The sequence below is a fragment of the Plasmodium coatneyi genome, chromosome 5 (genome assembly GCF_001680005.1).
Source record: "Plasmodium coatneyi strain Hackeri chromosome 5, complete sequence".
Classification (NCBI taxonomy): Eukaryota; Apicomplexa; class Aconoidasida; order Haemosporida; family Plasmodiidae; genus Plasmodium; species Plasmodium coatneyi.
The window spans coordinates 180,131-201,327 of record NC_033560.1 but is presented as its reverse complement, the minus strand read 5'-3'; the positions used below and the strand labels follow the sequence as shown (position 1 = coordinate 201,327).

The 21,197-nt window shown below is 42.2% G+C and overlaps 6 protein-coding genes across 6 annotated transcripts; 2 read left to right on the top strand and 4 right to left on the bottom strand.

Moving 5' to 3' along the window:
* Nucleotides 1–311: 311 nt before the first annotated feature.
* Nucleotides 312–4,160, top strand: PCOAH_00010170 (Leucyl-tRNA synthetase; the record flags this gene model as incomplete). Its single annotated transcript, XM_020057826.1, has 1 exon — nucleotides 312–4,160. The coding sequence occupies one exon, from the start codon at nucleotides 312–314 to the stop codon at nucleotides 4,158–4,160; it is 3,849 nt and encodes a 1,282-aa protein (XP_019913547.1).
* Nucleotides 4,161–4,263: 103 nt separating this feature from the next.
* PCOAH_00010160 (Uncharacterized protein) lies at nucleotides 4,264–6,333 on the bottom strand (the record flags this gene model as incomplete). The annotated part of the gene is made up of 1 exon (XM_020057825.1): nucleotides 4,264–6,333. The coding sequence occupies one exon, from the start codon at nucleotides 6,331–6,333 to the stop codon at nucleotides 4,264–4,266; it is 2,070 nt and encodes a 689-aa protein (XP_019913511.1).
* Nucleotides 6,334–7,874: 1,541 nt separating this feature from the next.
* On the bottom strand, nucleotides 7,875–9,242 carry PCOAH_00010150 (Inner membrane protein oxa1-2; the record flags this gene model as incomplete). Its single annotated transcript, XM_020057824.1, has 1 exon — nucleotides 7,875–9,242. The coding sequence occupies one exon, from the start codon at nucleotides 9,240–9,242 to the stop codon at nucleotides 7,875–7,877; it is 1,368 nt and encodes a 455-aa protein (XP_019913477.1).
* Nucleotides 9,243–10,449: 1,207 nt separating this feature from the next.
* PCOAH_00010140 (Translation initiation factor eIF-2B alpha subunit) lies at nucleotides 10,450–12,203 on the bottom strand (the record flags this gene model as incomplete). The annotated part of the gene is made up of 4 exons (XM_020057823.1): nucleotides 10,450–11,133; nucleotides 11,268–11,481; nucleotides 11,876–11,951; nucleotides 12,149–12,203. The coding sequence occupies 4 exons, from the start codon at nucleotides 12,201–12,203 to the stop codon at nucleotides 10,450–10,452; spliced, it is 1,029 nt and encodes a 342-aa protein (XP_019913438.1).
* A 1,638-nt stretch (nucleotides 12,204–13,841) lies between these two features.
* PCOAH_00010130 (Uncharacterized protein) lies at nucleotides 13,842–15,796 on the bottom strand (the record flags this gene model as incomplete). The annotated part of the gene is made up of 4 exons (XM_020057822.1): nucleotides 13,842–15,106; nucleotides 15,294–15,371; nucleotides 15,504–15,617; nucleotides 15,754–15,796. 4 exons carry the CDS (start codon nucleotides 15,794–15,796, stop codon nucleotides 13,842–13,844), a joined length of 1,500 nt encoding a protein of 499 aa, XP_019913392.1.
* A 1,798-nt stretch (nucleotides 15,797–17,594) lies between these two features.
* On the top strand, nucleotides 17,595–20,666 carry PCOAH_00010120 (Uncharacterized protein; the record flags this gene model as incomplete). Its single annotated transcript, XM_020057821.1, has 1 exon — nucleotides 17,595–20,666. One exon carries the CDS (start codon nucleotides 17,595–17,597, stop codon nucleotides 20,664–20,666), a length of 3,072 nt encoding a protein of 1,023 aa, XP_019913356.1.
* Between the last annotated feature and the right edge of the window lie 531 nt (nucleotides 20,667–21,197).

The window sequence follows — 21,197 nt, the reverse complement described above, 5'->3', positions numbered from 1 at the left end:
GGAGATGCAAATGGGAATAAACGATCTGTCATTCCATTTGGCTTAGTTTACACAATTATGCAATAATACCCTGATGAGGAAAAAAAAAAAAAAAAGAAGTTACTTCTTTCTGTTCTTCCATTTTTTATACTGATTTGCTCCTTCCAGCCCATCTGCGTAGGAAGGGGGGGCTTATCTATCATTCTGCTTGTATATAGCATAATTTATTGGCATTTTTTTCCCTTGTTAAAGGGTATGCCTCCCCCACGTTGCCGTTGGCTCCACAATCACATACCTTCCATAAGGACAGCGGTACTTATCATGCCGGTGGTATGCCATTCAGCTGGACACTCACCCTTGTCTCGTGTTACTTGCTCTTCTTCGAAACGATCCACCATGTGTTTGCAGTGAGGAGTGTGAGGGTCGGATGCCCGGTTAGAGGGGCACGTGGTGGGTGCGTATTTTCCTTCTTGCAGCTGAGGGGATGCTCCTTGGGGAGGAGAGACACCAAACTGGGGGCGTACAATTTCCGGGCGATCGAGCAGAAGTGGCAAGTTGTGTGGAATTCGAAGCGGCTGCTGGATAGGGACTTTGCGCGGTTCAACCGAAGTGCTCGGGGAAGCAGCGAAGGTGAAGGGGGTGATCAAAGAAACGAAAGTGAAGGACACGTTGGAAGTTGCCAAAATGAAGGAGGTGATGGAAGCTGCCAAAGTGAAGGAACCGTTGAACGCTGCGATGGGGGCGAATATGAACGCGATCGGAGGGGAAAACCCGCCAGGAGGAAGTTCTACATCCTGGATATGTTCCCCTACCCGTCGGCTCAGGGACTTCACATGGGCCACATCCTGTGCTTCACCATAACGGACGTGCTAGCCAAATTCAAGCGAATGACAAACCACTGTGTGTTCCACCCCATCGGATGGGACAGCTTTGGATTGCCCTGCGATAGGATGTCCATGAAGCTGAAAGTGGACCCCAGAAAAATAATCCAAAAGAATATACTCAATTTTAAAAAACAGCTCCTAAAAATGGGGTTCCTTTTCAACTGGGAGAACGAAATAAACACATCGGATGAAAGCTTCTACAAGTGGACACAATGGATTGTCATACAAATGTACATAAAAAAACTGGGTTACAAAAAAAAGTCTTATGTGAATTGGTCTAAGGAGCTTAAGTGTGTAATTTCAAACGATGAAATGAAGGATGAAGCCAACGTGGAAGGATTAAAGGTAATAAAGAGGAAGCTGCTGCAGTGGTACCTAAGGATCACGAAGTACGCCACGAGACTTATTGAAGACTTGAAGGATATTGACTGGCCAGACAAAATAAAACGCATGCAAATTAATTGGGTAGGAAAGAGAAAAGGCATCATCCTAAAGGCGAGAGTTATACCTATAGACGAGTGGACAAGTGGGGAGATCACTTACCCACCTTCGGGTTGTTCCACCCCACGTGTTCTCTACCATTGCATCTACGCGAACGATGGGATGACTCTCCTATTTAATTATTTGTATCATGGTGGGGGGTCTGTTTATGACTTCTTCGATTCGTTCGTTCGAAAGGGGGATGAGAAGTATCCCATCGGATGGATGGACAACCAAATGGAACGCCTCATTCAGGATGAGGACGCTGTGGAAAATGTGATCAAGGCAATCAAGCCGATGGTAACTACAGTGGGGTTGTCGCCCAACCTGGGGGAGAGAAAACATATGCTGAACTTTAACACGGATGGGGAGGAGAGCGAAGCAGATTCCTATGTGAAAATATTTCTAAACGAAAAGGAGGCCATCTTCCCAGGGGACAAATTATTAATCAGCGTTAATCATCCGAAAATTGAACAGATAGTGAATGGGAACAAATTTTTACTAAACTTTGTGAGAACGGCAGTCAAGCAAAACGACACAGAGAGGTTAAAAAATGAACGGATCTTTTTTACAGGCTCTGTTATTTACAACCCCATAATAGGGAAGTACATTCCTATATACCTTTGTACATATGTTTTAGAGAACAGTGGGCATTTGCTCTTCGTTAAAAGGGGGAGGAGAGAACAAGTGGAAGAAACTTCAAAGGGAGAAGAGGTCCTTCACAAATTGTTGTCCGAATCAAAGTATAGTAAAAGGTATAGCGTTTACAATCTGAAGGACTGGTTGTTTTCGAGGCAGAGGTACTGGGGGGAGCCGTTTCCTTTTCTCTTCCCAGTGGAACGCACAAAAGGGGGGGAACAGCCAAGCGGGGAAGAGACACCCACGGTGAACAACCAATCGAAGGAACAACCAAAGGGGGAGATTGAAACTGTGTGCAATTCGCCCGGGGGGGGGATCTACATAGACGACATCCCTGTGCATCTGCCAAAGTTCCACAAAAAAGTATACGAATTGGGTTCTAATAGATACAATGAAGGATCTTCGTCCGTTCTGTCCAGATTTAAAAAGTGGGTTTTCCAAAGGAGGGGAAATACCCTGTATAAGAGGGAATGTGATATCATGCCCCAGTGGGCAGGGTCTAGCTGGTATTTCTTAAGGTACTTGGACTCAAAGAATAAGAAGCGCATTTTTAACAAGGAAAGGGCAAATTTGTGGATGCCCGTAGATTTGTACGTTGGGGGAAGTGAGCATGCTGTGCTGCACCTGCTTTATGCTAGGTTTTTTCACAAGTTTCTGTACGACCTTAATTTGGTTAACCATAAGGAGCCCTTCCAGAGGTTGTTCAACCAGGGCCTCCTCTTGAGTGCTTCTTCGTTCTTTGCTTACACGACGTTGGAGGGGAAGTTGGTTAGTTATGCGACAGTGAGGAGGGAAGCGGCAGAGGGGAATAATACGGAGCAGGAGGGGAAGGGCTCTTTCCAAGTGAGCAGCGCGAAGAGTAACCCTGGGGAAGATGTCCTCATGGGTGGAAGTGGTGAAGCGAATTGCGCCACTGAAACGGCGCTACGAGAAATGCTCCCAACCGCGGAAGGGACGAAGTACAAGAAGTATCAAATTCCAGAGGAGCTGGTCATGCAGAGAGAGGGAAAATATTATTTGAAGGACGCCCCACACGTGGAAGTAAAAGCCAACTATGAAAAGATGTCCAAGTCTAGAGGAAACACAGTGAACCCAAACGATATCGTGAAAAAGTATGGGTCCGATTGTCTCCGACTGTACATCCTATTTTTAGGACCGATAGATCAAAACAAGAAATGGGACCTCAAGGGAATAAAAGGGACTTTTAAATTCTTAACCAATTTGTACAGCTTGTTTGTGCAGGATGTAATGGATCCCGCCTTAGAGAGGGAGAAGGGACATGATGAATGTAACGCCACTACGGAGGTTGATTCGGGAGTTCCCCAGAAGGGTGCAGATAATTATGTGGAGCCCCCCCGCGAGCGAACTAGCGACCATATAATTTGCACCAAGTGCAGGAGAAAAAAAAGAAACAAGCAGATGATCCTTAAATTTGAAATGATTAAACGTGGGGGTAGCCAACATGAAGGAGAATTCAACCCCGAAAGGAAAAGAGAAGCGATAAAACGTAATATGAACTCCCTACGGAGTGAAGACCATTCGTCCAAACAGCTATCAGACCTTATTGTAAAAAAAAAGGTATGCGATATTGATAGGGAGAAGAAAGAAAGGGCAAATTTTTTCATTAACAAAATAACTAGATGTCTAAATAGCATGAAGCTAAACACAGCCGTCTCCTTCTTCATGATCTTTTTCAACGAAATTAAAAAATGGGATTACATTCCGCTGAAGATTTTTTTGATTTTTGTGAAGTTGCTGTTCCCTTTTTGTCCACACATCTGCGAGGAGTTTTGGTTTTTCTACTTGAAAAAATACAAACCGGAGAGAAAGCAGATTTGTTACTTCTGCAATTCTAGCCTGATGTACTTTGCGCGCTGGCCCTCCTTGTTCCGGTTGGAGGAGAGGCGGGTTGGCAGGCTTTCCATCCGGCTGAATAACCGCCACGTGACCTTCATGGAAGTTGCGGGGGAAAGCGGTTTGGGGGATGTAAGAAGTTCAGAAAGTTGTGATCATTCGGAACGCCCCACGGATGATGAACCGTCGGAAAGATCACAGAGCATCATTCGTGAGGCCACAAATAAAATAACGGATCGAATCGAAAAAGAGAAGAAAAAGGGAAAACGACTTGTGAACGTTGTGTATATTCCGAACAGAGTCGTAAATTTTGTCTTCAAGTGAGGGGCAGTACATATGGGGGGGCATCGAAGTGGGGTACCAAGGAAGGATAGAGTTTTGCCCTCCCTTTGGCAGGCCTCCTCAACAGAGCACTATGTACCCCCCTCTAAGCAGGTGTTCCCTCGGATTCCTCCTCGGGTACTTCATTGAGGTCCTCCCCCGCTTTTGTTTTTGTTGCCTTTTTTTTTGTCATTTTGTTCAGCTTCACCTCTGCGTCTTTCAGCTGCCTTTCGAGAGTCTTCTCCGTGCCGCTTTCATCGTAGATGGACTTTTTCAAAGATTCTATTTGGTTCCTTATCGCCTGGCAGATTAATTCTAGCAACTCTAATTCTGTTTTTTTCATAAAGTTGTTGTAACATGGGCAGGATTCCTTGTCCCTTAAGTCATATGCCTGTCCAGTTGCGTCTCGAAAGACCCCCGGAAAGGCAGAAATTTCATATACCTTTCTAAATCCCTCTTTGTTAATGTCTTCCTCATCTTCGTACTCTTCCAGGGGGACTAACCTCAACTTTCTTCTCGTCAATTCTGGCTCGTAATTAAAGTCGGGTGTTGGCCAGTCCGGTAGGACATACCACCAGCGAATGAGTAACTGTGCAACGAGCTTTTCCTTGGGGGTCCGATTGTGCGGGTCGAAGGTGCCTACAACGATGGAATCCGTTTCGATGTCGTTGCTTTGACTGAAGCTATTTTCGAGGTCGTCACTGCTGTGCCTGCTCTTTCGTTTATCATTGCGGCTGGCGTGATTTCTCCCTTTTGCGTGGCTACTTCCTTTGCTGCCTTTCTTTATCCTTTTAGCCGCTACGCCTTTTTGCCGCGCCTCCTTGGTGCCCCCTTTCTGTGCACCTTTGCTGTTTTGTTTTTTTTTTTTTCCTATATTTTTTTTCGATTTTTTTTTTTTAGCAGCACTTCCCTTGGCGTTTGGGGCAGCGCGTGTCTTAGACGATACACGCGTTTTAGGGGATGCATGCGCTTTTGAGGAGGCATTTTTCCCCCTTGCGGCTGCACTACTGTTAACTACTGCTACCTGTGCGTTGCCTTTCGATATAACCTGTTTTGTGTCATTGTTACGTACGCCGTTATTCTGAGCCCTGACGCTGTCACCAGTGCTGGAAATTGTCTGCACCAATCCGCTGTGCCTATCGTTACTACTGCCTACCCCACTTGGGGGATAATTGGTTTGATTTTTTAGTTTACTTTTTACAAGGATGGGTTCGTCCGAATCGCAGCTGGATGTGCTGTCGTCGTCTGCTGAGGAGTCGCTTCCTTCCCCACGGTTATCACTCATTCTTGTCTTTCTGCTAGCCTTCTCATTTAAACGGCGATAAGCGCCTTTTCTTGCATTCTGCTGTTTTTTACTGCCCTGGAGGTCGTCACTACCACCGTTCCTGTTAATAAGGTTAATCAAGTATTCGTCGTCGCTACTTGCATCTGACTCAGGATCGGTGTCCCTGTTTTTGTTTCCACTTTGCATGTCCCCATTGATACGGGAACGTTTAATATTTTTTATTTTCTCTGCCCCTTCGTGCGTCTTGCGCTTCTTTAGAATTGCACTTCCGATTTTCGCGACAGCGTCATCGCCATAGGTTCCCGTTGTGTTTCCCATTTTGATTCGCACTTTTGTTTCTTCAATGTTGAGCGTTTTCAGCAGCGGCACGTCATCCCCGTCACTGCTACTGTTGCTGTCGCTTATGATATTGACGTGTTCTTTGGGCAGTTCGCATGGACGTTTGGGGGACTGTCCCTCTCCTCCGTTAACAAGACTTTCACCCAAACATCCGCCTCTGCTAAGGTTTCCACCTCCGTCTGCCTTTTGTTTTTCCCTTTCTTCTGCACTTTCTTCTCCTCCACTGTCACCCCCTCTCATGGGGGTTAAGCCTATGTTACTCATCCGCTTGCTCAGATATTTCCTAATTATTTTATCTTCCACGTCTACGTTGGTACTATCGTTGGGGACATTGTTATTGTCAGCGTTATTGGGGGTTGTCCCTTCACCCCCTTCAGCGTTATGTCTACTAGTGTTATTCCCCCCTGCGTTGGGGCCATTTTCATCAATGGGTATTTTCCTCCCTTCTTGCTCTCCCACAAAATGGCTTACCTTATTCGCATCGTAGGAGTCACTTTCCCGTTCGGTGGGATTTTCCAGCGACTCACAATTTGCGCTTTGGACTTTTTTCATTCTTAACTTGACTTAAACATGATTCGGATTTTTTGGATAATTTGGCTGGCAGGAATGCAGCAAAGGTTGGGGGGAAGGGACGTCCCTATATTCACGCGAGGTGCCCCTCAGCTGTGGTAACATGAAAATGGATGGACTTTAAATTCTTCTATGCTGAAGCGGGGGTAGTGTAACAAACATACGATGACAATGGCAAAATGATCAGCGTCCCTCTTATAGATTCACTTTTTCCATTTCAAGAAGGGAAAAGGAGATAAAAAAAACAACAAAAAAGGACAAAGCAGAAAGGAAAAAAAAAAAAAAAAAAAAATCTTCGGTTCCCCCTACATGCAAAACACAAATGTCGCTTCACAAGGAAATGTTTCCTTCTCTTCCTCTTGAAGCAAAAGTAACGACTTAGGGCCCAGTTGAAAATGAGAGAGAAATAAAAAGTCGGCACATATACGCGTACAAGAAAAAAAAAAAAAAAAAAAAAAAAAAACTCCTTTGTTTCTGGGAACAGACGAGGAGATAGGACCAACAGGGGAAGGGCAAAAAAACGGGCAGGAAAAAAGGGAAGTTAAAAAACAGGTAGGCAAAAAAAAGTGCAAAGGCGAATTGCAGCGAAAAGGCAAAAATGAAGTTAATTCTATGAACACAATTAAAAAAAAAAAGGGGCAACGTTTCTTTTTTTGTACAAAGTGGGGAGATACAAGAAAGGAACAAAATGATTACATTAAGGGAAAAGTGAAGCAAGCGCAACGATAGTGAGGTGAAGCAAGGCACAGGCAATCCCTCCGTCAAGCAGTTTATCAAATCGAATCTTCCATCCGTTTTCCCACTTTTTCCCCAGCGGGCGAGAATCCCGAATGTACGTTATACGCTGCCCCTGCGTTTTAGGCCCACATATTTATTTTCCCCTTTTTGAAGGAAGAAAAAAAAAATCCAAGAAATATGACAATTGCCTAGTTAAGCATCTCGAATGTATACTGCGGAATGGGGATATACTTTCCATTTTTTCCCCTTCCTTAGGATTTAAAAAAGGAAATTGCAATTGTAGGCTCGTACTGTCAAGCATTCATTCATACACATCTTTGTGTACTTCCGTGGGTGTGCCCCTACCTATATTCCACAACGCTACTCACATGTGCTTTCCTTTTCGTATTGTTTTTCCCGTGCCATCCGATCGACCAGTGCAGTGTGTACTAAGAATGCATTAAGGCTGTTTTAAAAAAAAAAAAAAATCCCTTAAAGGGAATCGATGAGCTTTTAAGAAGAAAAGCGATCTATGTTTAAACAAAAAAAAAAGAAAGAAAAAAAAAAGTCAAAATAAAACAATTCACGAGCTGCACAACGAGGAAAAGGGGCATGGTCAATGTGAAGAGATACCCGCTTACCACACAAGTTATGCTCGGGCAACATTTACGGATAGACAAAACTACACGGGACACCACGGCTGTGTAGTAATGGTGGATGCGCAAGCATAGCTACCTATACGTATAAAATGTTGGGTATTCTGTCGCCACGTCTTTTTCCTACCACAGGGGTGTTAGTACCACGCCTTACTTGAACTTACCCTTTACAAAGTCGTCCATGTGAATGCCCTTTCTGCGCTTCGAATCGGATTGATTCTTTGCTGCCGCATCCCCTTGAAAGGACAGCCCTCTGGAGTATAACGGAGGCAGATCCAGAAATCTCTCTACCACTTTTATCTTACAAATTTGGGTGGTAAGTAATTGAAAAAATGTGTTGGTGATCAAATAAATGAGTAAGCCCGATGGCATGGATTTAAAAAAAAATAAAGAGGATATATAAAATAATCTCATGGCTAGCTTTGACACTTGTTTCATTTTTTTTTGAAATTCGCTCTCATCTCCAGGGAGGGAACTGGACTTGCTATTGCTTAACGCCTTGTCAATCAATGCTGTTAATTCATTATTTGATAGTAGCAAGAGGGAGGACAGGAGAGGAAGTATATAGTACGGGTCAGGTAAGGAAAGACTGTCTAACCATAGTGGAGACTCAAAAGTAAATTCTTTAAATACTTCAGGATAGGACGCCATTTTTTTCATAGAAAAATAAAATATAAAAAATAAAGGGGTTTGAAAAAATGCCATCAGGATAATCGACTTGGGGATTAAGGATATCCCATGCGTATTTCTAATGTTAAGGATTTTTTTTTTAAATTCAAGTGCCATTTTTATATTTCCATCTTGTGCATTACTTTTCAATTTATTTGTCAATTCTTTTATTAGGGGATTTAATATTTTTTGTTTTCTTCTGTCCCGTTCTGCCGATACGGTTAAGGGTAAAATAATCATCCTCATGAATGACGTCGTTGCTACGATTGACGTCATCCAAGAACAGTCGAACATAATTTTTGTGCAATTCAGTAATTCGTAAACGAGTTCGACATACCAGGAAGATTCGTAGTTGTCTACATCTTGCTGCATGTTAGCTTTGCATTTTTCGATGATGAAATGGGTGTACGGGATGATTTCATCGTTCGTAACTTCCCCTGGGGGGGCAACTGCCAGCGTTTCTTCATTTTTATCACTTTTGTCACTTTTGACCCATTCGAGGTTTTCATTCCCCTTATGTTCACTATCGCACGTTTTTTCCTTGTCCTGCGGGGCGGACGCGATCGATTTGTCTGCTTTGTCCCATTGGCTGTATCCCTTCGAACTGGCTCCATCACAGCTAGCGGCGATGCTCGATAGGTGAATAAAATTTCTCACATGGACAAAATGCGGCCCCCTGGTACCGCCACTTACACCCTTTACTTCTTTCTCGCATGTGCGATTATGCACGTAAGTTATCGCACAGTCATGTTTCCCTCTTTTGAAAAAGTTGCTACAAAAAATTTTATTTTGAGAGCTTTTCTTTAATATTCCATTGTGCAGCTTAATGTGTGAGTGGGTGAAGCTCATATTACTGAAAAGAGGCGAATGGTTAAGGGGTAACGAAGCGGGGGGAAGAGCTTAAAAAGAGGCTACATACCTGCGCCTTTGCAAATTATGGCAGTTCTTGGGGAAAGAATAAAAATAGAACAAATATACTCTCTTTTGAAAAGAAACAGGATCCTATCGTATGTGTACATTTAGGTAGTTCCATTTTATCTATGTTTTTTTTTTTTTTTTTTTTTTTTTCATTTTTTGCCTGACTGTTCATACAATTTGATAGATTTTTTTTTTTTTTTTTTTTTTTTTTGCCTAACTGCACATGGAATGAAGAAGTAGCACTGCAAGGTGAGACTGTTGCGGGTCCTTAAAAATGGAACACACCTGCGCGCTTTGGAGAGGTGTGCAGGGCGATCCTATTTCGTGTACTTTGCGCACCATGGGGAGGCGAAAGCGAATTGTCGGAAACAAGCGCAGGGAAGGCATTTAAGTTGTCGTCAAGGAGGACAGCTCCCCCCACCGGTGTGTGTGTACCTCCCTCAAAATTAAGCTTTAATTTGGACGAAGCAGGAATGATGCGTCCCAAATATTTGGCACAACGGGCAAGTACAATAATGTACACATTTAGCCAAAAAGAAGAAATAAATAGTATAACATGGTAACGCCACATTGTGGGGGTGAGACCCACTGCAGAGATTGTTATATATTGCATTTCGTTCCATGCAGATGGACAAAACGTCGCAACAGGCTATTTTAAGGGGTCCAGTCTCTTCTCCCTTAAATGCATGCCGAATGCAGCATCAATTCGCCATTACGATGCGCGCAATGCGTTGTGCTTGAAAAGGAGCAGAAAAACAAACTGGAAAGACACATTTGTAAAAATTAATTTTTTTTTGAAAAAAAAGGGGAAATGCAGCAGGCACTAACGGGAAACAAATAAAAAAAGAAAAGGGAGAAATGAAAAAATACAAAAAAAAGGTTGCGCCCCCCTAATGGTCGCTGAAAAGGCTACTTGGGGGCGAGCAAAAAGGGATTTGCGTAAAAATGGGGAAGGAAAATCAAACAAAATGTGATGCAATATGCCAGGGTACAACAAACAGCGGAAGGTGTACTTCCCCCCCAAAAGGGGAACACGTGTGAAGCACCTCATCGTATATATGTAAAACATCCAATTCGGTGTGATAGACGTAAAGCAACGGTGGACAATCTCGCCTATTTGAAAGGAGCATGTCAAACCTCAATTAACATCGTTGATGTACAATTTGTTCAGTTCGTACGAAATTGCAGATGGGGGAAAAATTCCAATGTCCGTGTAAAAAAGTGTAATAAAATGGTGGGGAAGAAATTCATACAAATTTTTACCTCCGTTAGCTGTATTTTCCGTACAATATGAATAAAACTCCTGGGCGAAATTTTTTATTTTTTCAATTTTTAAAAATTTATACGCTTCACAAGTGACATAAAATTCTTTTCTATTTGATGAACACAATTCAGCTAGCTGTTTAATACCTTTCTTGTTAATAATCCCTCCATTGTCAATTACAAGTTCTGTTCCTATGACCACAAAGTCGATTGTGCTTAATACATCCTTAACATTGTCAAGGTCAATTTTTGTTACTTGAATATTTTCCCTCTGCAAATCTTCAACAAATTTATCGTCGAATTTTTTGTCCTTCTTTAAGTAGTCCTTACGGATATGTTCTGTGCAGGTAAAGTACACACTTACGTGCTTCCTTTGATTCTTTACAACATTCAGTAGCAAGCTTTTTACGCATTCGGAGTTGCTGTGCGTTAGGATGGTCGTCTTCTTATTTATGAACATGATATTGCTGCTATTCCCTATGGCCGTTAAACTGTGTTTAACGTTTTCTGCGAAGTCCTGGGCGCTGCTGGAGATTAGGTTCTTCAGGTTGGGGAAGTTCTTTCGGGGAAAAAATTGGGGGGAAAAGGGTAGGTAAGGTAAGCACTGACGGGCATGCAAGATGGGCATACATATAGGTACACACCACAGCAGACACATACGCGTATACCCCTACGCACCAACAATGTTCTTACATTTTCATTGTGGGTGTACTTTTTCACCGCAAAGTGAAGGTAGATATCGCTGGAGGACAGAATGGGGTATATGGTCATCCTCTTCGAGTGGGGCATGGATAAAATGTCCTTTTGCGTTTTCTCGTTTTTTACGAAACTTTTTAGTTTTCCATTAGCCTCATTTAAGTTAACGAACAGTTCGAAGTTGGTCTTTGTCATGTTGCTCTGTAGTACTCTGCGATGTGTGTGCGTGGAAGGGAAGGGTAACAAATGGGCCTTCATATAGGTACGCATGTATACAGGTACGCGTTCAAACTATAAACATACACGCGCTACTCGAGCAGAAGCAAAATGTGCTATCTACCACATGGGCTATATATTGCATTTTTTTTGCATTTCCATTTTTTTATATGCGATCAGCTTCTCATTTTGGGATTATGACTCTCGCCGTACTGTCTGTGTGTAATTCGCCCCTCATTCCTGTTTCCACTTATTGTGTTAACAGTTAAGCGCTTGCAACTTAGTTCTCTCAGCGCCGTGTTAATGGGGATGTTGGAAGCTAACTAATCGTCTTTTTTTTATTTTTCATTTTTCGTTTTTTTTCCTTCTCGGTCATTTTTTGGTCTTACTGGGCTATGGCCTTCATTGCTGCTATGTGCATCTGGTCCTTGTCCTCAAAGTAGTGCTTTTTAAACGCGCGCACAACTGCATGATGGTGGGAAATAATTGGACGCATAAAATGCTGTTTTGCCGTAGGGGCAAAAAGGATGGTTTGAAGGATGGTGTGTAAAACGTATGCTACGTAGAATCTTCCGTTTTAAAGGTAAAACTGTTGACCCCACGAACAGGCTATACGTTGTAGAGGGAAAAAGTGTTAACGTGTAACCACGACTGGTACATACCTTCATGCTCCTCAGGCGCGTCGCCTTCCTCATTCGATTGTTCACAATGCTCCATTGTAAAAGCTGTTATTTGGTTTTCACGAAAAGGGGAGGACAAGAATCAATTTCGGATGAACTCCTCTTTTGTGAAAATGTTTCTATTTCGCTTGTATTTCATATTTAGATAAGATTTTATCTTTTTTTTTTTTTTTTTTTTCACTAATTGGTAATAATTTTTGCCGACCTGTGCATGTACTTTTTTCGCACTTGGAACGGAGAAGAAGCGCTTGTGGATTCTTTTGACCGATTAGTTTTGCGAGTTTTCATTCTTGTGAAAGTGGCGAACGGAATTATGAACCTTTTCAGGTAACTTTTAAAACTTGGATGGGACACCGGAAAAAGCGCGTTAAAAAAAAAAACATAGATAGAGAGAGAGAGCCGAACTACTATGTGAACATACACAAATATGACGCTTTACCAAGGGTGAACTTTCTGTTCGATCAGTCTTGGTCAATTTTAACCTTTGTGACATTTAGCAATCCGCAGTTTGGAGGATAACGATCTTTTTTTTTTCTCCATGTTGCCTGTTTGTGTTTTTCTCCAGAAGGGGGCCTTCACAATGCTGTACACAACGCGTGAGGAATGCAAAAGTGTTTCAATTTGACCCAGAAGGCAGGGTGTTAGAAACATGCACGCAAATTAGATAAGGTTTAGCTATTTTTAAAAATGAGAAGAATGGCAAGCTCTTCTTCTTTTTTCTCACTTATTCCTTTTAATCTCATCGTGGGGATTTAAAAAAAGTCATAGAAGTGACCCTGCGTGTGTGTAACTTTCCAACCCTACTTAAAGACACAACAGTTTTGTATTTTCCCTATTTAGGGGCAAACGAAATTAATTGCGTTTTCAAAGAAAGGGGGGAAATAAATGAGAAATAAAGGGGGTGAAATGTGCCCAGTAAAGGGGTGCAAAATTTTTAAGAAAAAATGACTTCTCCTTTGGGGGCGAAAATTCCGGTACCATTTAGCCGTAGTCAAATTGCACATCATGTGAACAAACTGACCTAGGGGCGTCCATCCATTTGAGTGACTCTCCAGGAAACAGGCTACCCCACGTGTTCGGTTGTCTGATTACCGAAATGGAAACAAAATAATGTGTCTCTGGTTCATCATAAGGGGGTGATAGTGGTACGAGTACCCTCACAAAAAAAAAAAAAAAAAATGAACGTGCAATGAATAGAAACCCAAATTTTTTATCTAAAAAAATAAAATAAAAACAACAGACTTTTCGAACCATGGGGAGAATGTAACACCCACGGGTTTCGAATCAAAGGGGTAACCAAATGGGAGGCTCCTATCTCCCCTTTGGACTACTCACAAAAAGAAACGGGTGTTCACGTTGGATAGGTTGCTAGTGCGGAGGCGCCCCGCACATAGTACGTCCAACCACATTAGCACACACATCTTGCAACGAAGTGTGTCCTCAAAGTTTCACTAAAAAAGTAGTTGTATGCAAGGGAAGACCATCAACACGTGATCACAAAAAAATATAGAACTGATTTTAGCTGCACTTTCGGTTAATGAGTATGCTTCTTTTTCCGGGAAAAATGTTGGGAGGGGGTCTTCCGCTCATTCGGGTGGGGTTTGCTTGGCAAGGGCACGATGGGTAGTACCTCATCCAAAGCGCCACGTCTTCATGGTAACTTCCTCACGGCGCGTCAGAACTGCTCGAGGATGCTCCCCACTGGGAGATCGGGAGAAAGGCAGGTCTCCTCATCCGCGTCGGAGTTGTCTGGAGACACGCAGTGTGTCGTTTCGTAGGTTCCGTAGGGATGAGGCGAACAGGGGGTCTTCTCTACATCCTTCGGTAGTTCGTCGAAAACGGGGAAAAGGTATAAAAAGAGAATGGGGATGACATTGGTGAGGCAGCAAATGATTATCATGAGGGGCAAATTTTTAAAATTTTTTGAAGTAATATTAAGCGCATAAGTTAGGAAAGATGAAAGGAAGGAGCTCGTAATGACGGCTAAATTGCTGGCAGATAAAAAGAGAGAATAAATGGTAGACTCGAATCCTTCAGGAATAATACGTGAGCATTTAACTAAAATAGGCATCGTCTGAAATTCGGCAATAAATTCTATCAGGACGGTGTCTGTAATGATGAATAGACTGTTGGGAAGGTAGAGGAATAGGTTCAGCTTCTTTACAACAATTAACGGTAGCAAACAGAGGGGAGTAATAATAATGGTAGAGTAAAGAATCAATTTCGTCACGTCGATTGTACTGAATAGAAACATATAAGATAAAATGGCTAGTAAGCTAGCCAAAGATTGGAACATTGCCATTTTCCCCAATAAATCAGGACTAAAATTCAGTTCATTTGTCATATAAAAAAATAAAGTGCTTCCACAGGATGGCATAGACATAAGGAGGAAAATAAAAATGATAAAATTTTTTACGTGTGGTATTTTCACCATATCATAGATACACTTTACTTGATCCTTCATAGAACATTTTTTGTAACTTTTTTTCTCTTTGGTGAAAAAGGAAGATGCTAATACCAGGACAGGTAGAAGAGCCCCAATGAGGAATATATGCTGCTTGGTCATCACTGATAGGAGGTACCCAGATAGGTAGGACATGATTGCAAAGCTTAATTTTCTGAACCCAAAGAAGATGGATACATTTTGTGCTGAACATTTCATTGTTCCCTTTCGGCTAGAGGTCACCACTTGTGCTTCTCCTATGACGTTACATAGGGAACTCCCAAAGAAGTATACCATTAGCAGACCCACTGTGAGGGTAATGTTCGTGTGGTTTATCAGCCCCAACGCGAGCAATGAAAGGATGCATAGTATCGACCCAAGGAGCAAGTAGTACTTTCTTCGGAAACCCCAAATGGGGAAACTATCCGAGATGATTGCCCAGAGGAGCTTGATCGACCAGGGGAGCTTTATAAGGCTCAGGATCACGCTGAGCGTTGCTAAGTGGGAATGAAGTGGAAAATCACGTGAAGTGGTAATGTGCTCATGGGGGATCTCTCCAAAAGGTACACACAAATCTGCACATCGTCATTATTTGTGAACCACTGGCTGGTTCGCACATATGTGTATAATACAAAATGGTGTGTAGGAAGTTGTGTTCACGCATTCGAATGTGCATGCACCTACCGGGGTGGACCTTATAGTTGTCCTTGAAGAGATACAAAATGGAGAGGTTGCAGAGCACCTCGACTCCCTGCAGCATCGCTGGGTGGAAGGGGAGCAACGTTCCAGTTGTGTGTCAGGCGAACGTTAATGTGGCGGAAAGTGGCCTTTTCAAAAAAGCGGAACGTGCAAGTTGGACGCACTGAACGGATGGGACAGCAGTGCCTGACAAACCTATAAGACTTGAGGAGACTTTGTTGTATATGGAGTCGTCCTCTGGGTCCTCTTCATCGTTTACTATTTTTTCGATCAGGTAACTGTTCTCGTTGACGGAGCCGGCGGACTCAACTGAAGGGGGGGGTGGGATGAAACATATGACAACCTTGCAACTTCACAATTTTAAAACTTTGCAATAATGCAGCTTGGGGAGCGGTCATCCGATGGGGCAGTTAACAGACGCACACACATATAGAGAGAGGCGTACTCGTTAAGGTGCTGCAGGTTTCGTAGCTCGAGTGCTTCTCCATGGTGTGCATAATTAACAGATGAATGAACAGGTAAATGGAACAGTGTCCTATCGTGGGGGCAACTGAACTGACGTTTTCCCAACTAGTCCGAGCAACAATGCCTTTTTATCGGAAGGAATAAATACAACCATTCATCATAAGGGTAAAATGGAAGCGACTGCGTGGAGTGACTGTAATGACGTAACAAAAAAGGTGTCCTCCAAATTGGTGACTAATGAGTGTTTAAGATTCGAATGGAAGGATAGGTTGTGGTTCAGGTGTTGCGTCGAGCTAGAAGGATAACGCTTCACCGATGCAGCATTGAGGTGGCCCGTTGGACAATAAAGAAGCAGCAACGGAGATAAAAATATATATATATACGATGCGTAATTTTATGTGTGTATATGCACATGTGTACGCTCACCCGTGTGGCGCTTTTTAAATTTACTCAGTGGGGAAATACCAAAGCAGTGGAAGAAACAGCAACGGGGAAAGAACACTAACGTAGCGTATAACAGAGTGGAATAAAAATATCCCTGACTGTGCAATCGATGGGAGGAGGTGTGTGTGTCACGGAAGGGACCAGTTGTTAAGCGGCGAAGCGTTAGACGGATGAAATACGAAGGGACAATTCGTGAAAATGGAAAATTTTTAAGTATCAAAGGTTTTCCCGTCGAACTGATCAGTGTAAACAAAAATGCACACATGACAAGAAGTGCAAACGCCGAATGTGTGATCTTTCCAGCAGAGCATTTTTTTTTTTTTTTTTTTCCCGCCATAGGTAAATTTAAAATGCACAAGTTGTTATGAATAAGTGTGGACAAATTGGACCTTTTTGCAAACATCATTTTAGTTGTTCCTTTTTTTTTTTCCCCAAATGGAGATAACAAAGGGGGAATATATTTCCCCGTTGGGTAACAAAAAAGGGAAGGGGAGGAAAAACCAATTTGTAAAAACTCCCCCATTCATTAATCAGAAAAAAAAAAAAAAAATGTGCAAATTGGGAAGGTGCGTATCTTCCTGCTGCTTCCCCGCCTCACATCCTGACCCCCTCTGTTGCTTTGGGGGGAGGCAGCTACAAAGTTGATTTTCTTGTTCGTTCGTTAAGAACGTTAGGGGAGTCCACCCCGTGGACTTTCGAAATGGTCATGGTTATTCTGGGTCTTGTTGTGCCATGCTTCGCAATGCCTCATCGACTTCGTTGTCTTCTTAATTTTCCCGTTTATGAAATTGGTGAAATGGCTCACATCTCATTCTTCACAAGTGGGTTGAGGTGGTTTCCCTGCAGAGGGGGTGGCGTCTTTCCACCAGCAGGGTGCGACCCAAACGGTGGGGAGGTACAGTGTGTGCGTTTGGGGGGAGTGACACGGAGGAAAAAAATCATCCAAGGGAAGAAACATATTCGGCGTTCACCAGTGTAGAAGTGTTTAAATGTGGGTAGACATGTGTGCATGATTGTACGGTCGCCTCTCATAAAGGAGACCTCTGAAGGGCGCAGCGTGGAAGGCTCCTCCCCCTGGGGAAAAGGACATACCATTGTGGGGGGGAAAAAATTATCCCTCAAGGGGGGGGAAACTTTGCACGTGGGTATGCTGCTACGCTGAACGTATATGTAGCACCTTTTTCGCGAAAAAAAAAAAAAAAAAAAAATCTGCTTTTGCGCATGCTGCACATTGCATTCAACGCAGGAAGACAAAAGCGTTGAAAAAAAGCGAAAGGTCAGTTCCATTTCGAAGCAACGTTTTTGTGTCACCTTGTTGTGCGGGAATGCTAAGGGGAGATCCTTTTCTCGTATGCTGTCTTTTGCGAAATATCCCCAATGATGAAAAAGAAGAAAGGGAAAAAAGGAAGCAGCGATGTTGTGAAGGAGCGTAATCCAGTGGGCGATCTAGCAAAGGAGGATAACAATGGATACGCCGCCACGGGGGAAATATCCCCGATTGGGGATATCCCCAAAAGGGCAACCAACAAGATCAGTGTGGAAGGGGATGGCCCCGCCGGAAGGATAATAACCCCTCCCAATGGGGAATCCATTTCGGAGGTGGATCAGCAGATCCTAGGGGAAAACCCAGAATACTACAAATACTACGAAGAAACATTGCGGGGGGAAGAGGAAGAAGAAATGAGTGACATATCGACAGACGAAATGTTAAGCGGGATGGAAAGTGACACAGACATGTCCGAACAAGTGGAACAGTTTACCTCAGAAGGAAAACACCTATATAAGCATTTCTATAATGAGGAGATTACTGCCCTGTCGGAGGAGATACAAGAGAAGGAAAAGATGCTAGAACAAATTAACAAGACAGTATGGAAGTTAAAAAATAGATTCCTAAAATTGGAAAAACACATAAACAACAAAAAGAAGGAAGTAACGAGGAAGAAGAAAATAGTGGAGGAAAAGAAAAAAATCGAAGAAGAAGAAAATGGAGTGTGTGTAAATATCCAAGCGAAAAATCAGTTTCTGATAAAGCAGAATGAACAGCTAAAATGTGAGAGAGAGAGAAACAATGAAAAGATTATAAAAACGCAGAACGACCTTATGCAGTGTGAAAACAGAATAGAAGAAATGAAGGAAAAACTAATCGACAAGGAAAAAGAACTAAACGAATGGACCGCCCAAATAGATAAGCTGCAAAAGGAAGAATTCGAAGTGGAGAAGTTCGCCCTCAGTCAAGACAAAGAAATTGAAAATATGACGTACAAATTGGAGAAGCTAAATTTGGAAAAAGTAGAACAAGAAAAAAAAGTCAACAAGATGAAGACGAAAAATATGCAGCTACATATGGAGTTGCAAGAAAGTATAAAGGAAAATGAAAAAATGGAGGAGGAAAAAAAAAAACTTCGAACAAAGTGGAAATGTATTGTGGACACTATAAATAATAGGGACCAGACGATTTTCAAATTTGAAGAGGAGTTCACTAAATATACAAAAAAAAGAGAAAAACTGACGCATAAATGTAGGGCGATAAATGAACACATCGAAATGCAGAAGGGAAAAAACCACCTACTAAGTGACCAACTAAAAAGGGAAGAAACCAACTTAAACAGAATAAAGAAAGAACAAAGCAAAGTTCAAGAAGAACTGAAGAAGGCACATGATGAAAGGGATATTTTGCTCAAAGATTTGGAGTGCGAAAAAATCACAGCCAGGGAAAAACTAGAAGAAAAAAATAACCTCCAAGTTAGTTTAACCGATTTGGGAAAGACACTCCATAAGCTAGTCCGGTCATTTGAAGAATCCAAAAGGGAGTACACAAAAGAGGAACTAAACAATGTAGAGAAGAACCAACTCATCAAGTCAAGCGAGCAGATACTAATCGAACAGAATGGGAAGCTAACAAAGCTGAATGCAAAAATAAAAATGTTGGATGAAGAAAAATTTAAATTGCAGGAACATTTACAGAGAAGCAAAAACGAATACACAGTACTGGAAGCAGATATGGTTGGCACACAAATAAAAATTAAGCAAATGAAAAGTAACATAAAAAAAATGGAACAAGAATTGGAAAGGCAGAAGGAGATCCTCTACAAGTTTGACTTCCAAACACAGGTGCTAACGAAGAAACTTAATGTAGCCTCCGGGATTAGCACCTTTGAAAAAAAAAAAAAATGTCAAAAAAAAATAGACACTCTGGAGAAGGAGTTCACCAGGTATGAAGAAATATACACCACCCTTAACAACGAAATGAAGCGGATCAATGTGGAGCTGAAAAATATAAAAAGTCAGCAGATGTGCATGAAGGAAGAGAAGGGAAACATTTTGCACGACACAGAAAAACTGGAGCTAGAAATTAAATCCCTAGAAAGCACCGTGCTTGCGCAAAATAAAGAAAAAGAAAATGTCATGCTCATCGAAATGAACCTAAAAATCGAGTTGGACAAAATGAAGGAAATTTTTTCCAACAATTTAGATAGCTTAAATGTTTTGAAAAAGGAGAAGAAAAAAAATGTCCAAAGTGAAAAGCTAAACGAACAAGACTTGAATGCACATGTGGACTCGCTCAAAGTGATCATAAAAAATATGAACGACGAATTGCATAAGCTAAATCTGCAAGTACACGATAAAAAGAGTAGGTGCAACAATTTGGAGCTGAAGTTGGACGCTATAAACGTCCGCAACGGGGAGGAGGAGCAGCACCAGCAGGACGAGGGTAGTAGCCAACCAGACCAACCCAACCCTCAAGACAACAAACACATTCTCTACAAAATAAAAATAGAAGAAGACATTTCCAAGCTGAAGCAGGAGATAGAGACTCTAGACGAACATATTGAAAAAGAAAACCAACAAGTGGACCAGTTCCAGAAGACGCTAAACGAGATCATTCAGACGAACAAAACCTTCAGCGATAACATAAAATGCCTCAACCCCGAGTATAAGGAACTTTTAAAAAAAAAAAACAAATTAAATAAAAAGTGCAACCAAATTAAGGAGGACATCGCATCTATAGAGAAGGACATAAGTGAGTACAAAAAAAAAATCAACGGCGTCGAAAAAGAGCTGAATTATGTACTCACCGATGTTAGAAGTGTAGAAGATAAAGTCACCGCTTTGCAGGAAAATAGCCGTAAAATGGAAGGAATCATCAATGACATATTTATCAAAATTGAAAGGGCCTCCAATCAGCTGCGTGGCATCGTCGGTGCGAAGAGGAAGCCGATGAACAGTCAGTTGGACTCGGCCCTGAGCGACGACGAGGGGGAGGATGCCCCAGGTGGGGGAAGCGCAGATCACCGTGCCGAGCAAGTCCCACTGGAAAAGAGAGTCTTCAAGCAAATACAAATGGAGTCCCTAAAGGAGAAGCTTGCCCTCCTCTATGAATGCTTCAAAAGTCACGGTGATAACGCAGTCGTTCGGGAGATTTACCAAGCTATAGAGGCCTCCGAATGAGCACAAAAGGAGTTTGCTCCCCCGTGTGTAGCGCCTACCAAATTGGGATTCTCCATTTGATTGAGGAAGGAGTTCCCATTCCGTTATTTGCGCAACGTCTATGTTTAACTGTGTCCACATATATGGCATATTTTTTTTTTTTTTTTTTTTCCCTCACGTGTTTAGCTTCCCCGTGATCAATCTGTCCAGTCCACCTTGTGAGTCGCACATTCCTCGTGAAGTGGACCTTTCCGCGGGGATCACTGACATTCCGACACCGCCACTTGGTTATCCCATTTTTATATTAACACATCCTATCCCTTTTTTTATGGTTTAGTAAAAAAGAAAAAATTAAACAAATGACAAAAAAAAACGAAAAAAAAAAAAAAAAAAAAAAATCAAAGGGGGGGGTGCGGGAAAACATATATACATATATATACATATATGCATATATATACATTACATATATGGATATACATGTATATACAGTTTAGCGGAAAGACAGGGAAGGGCATGCGCGAAAAATAGATGCTGTGCGCCGTGTCGCTATCC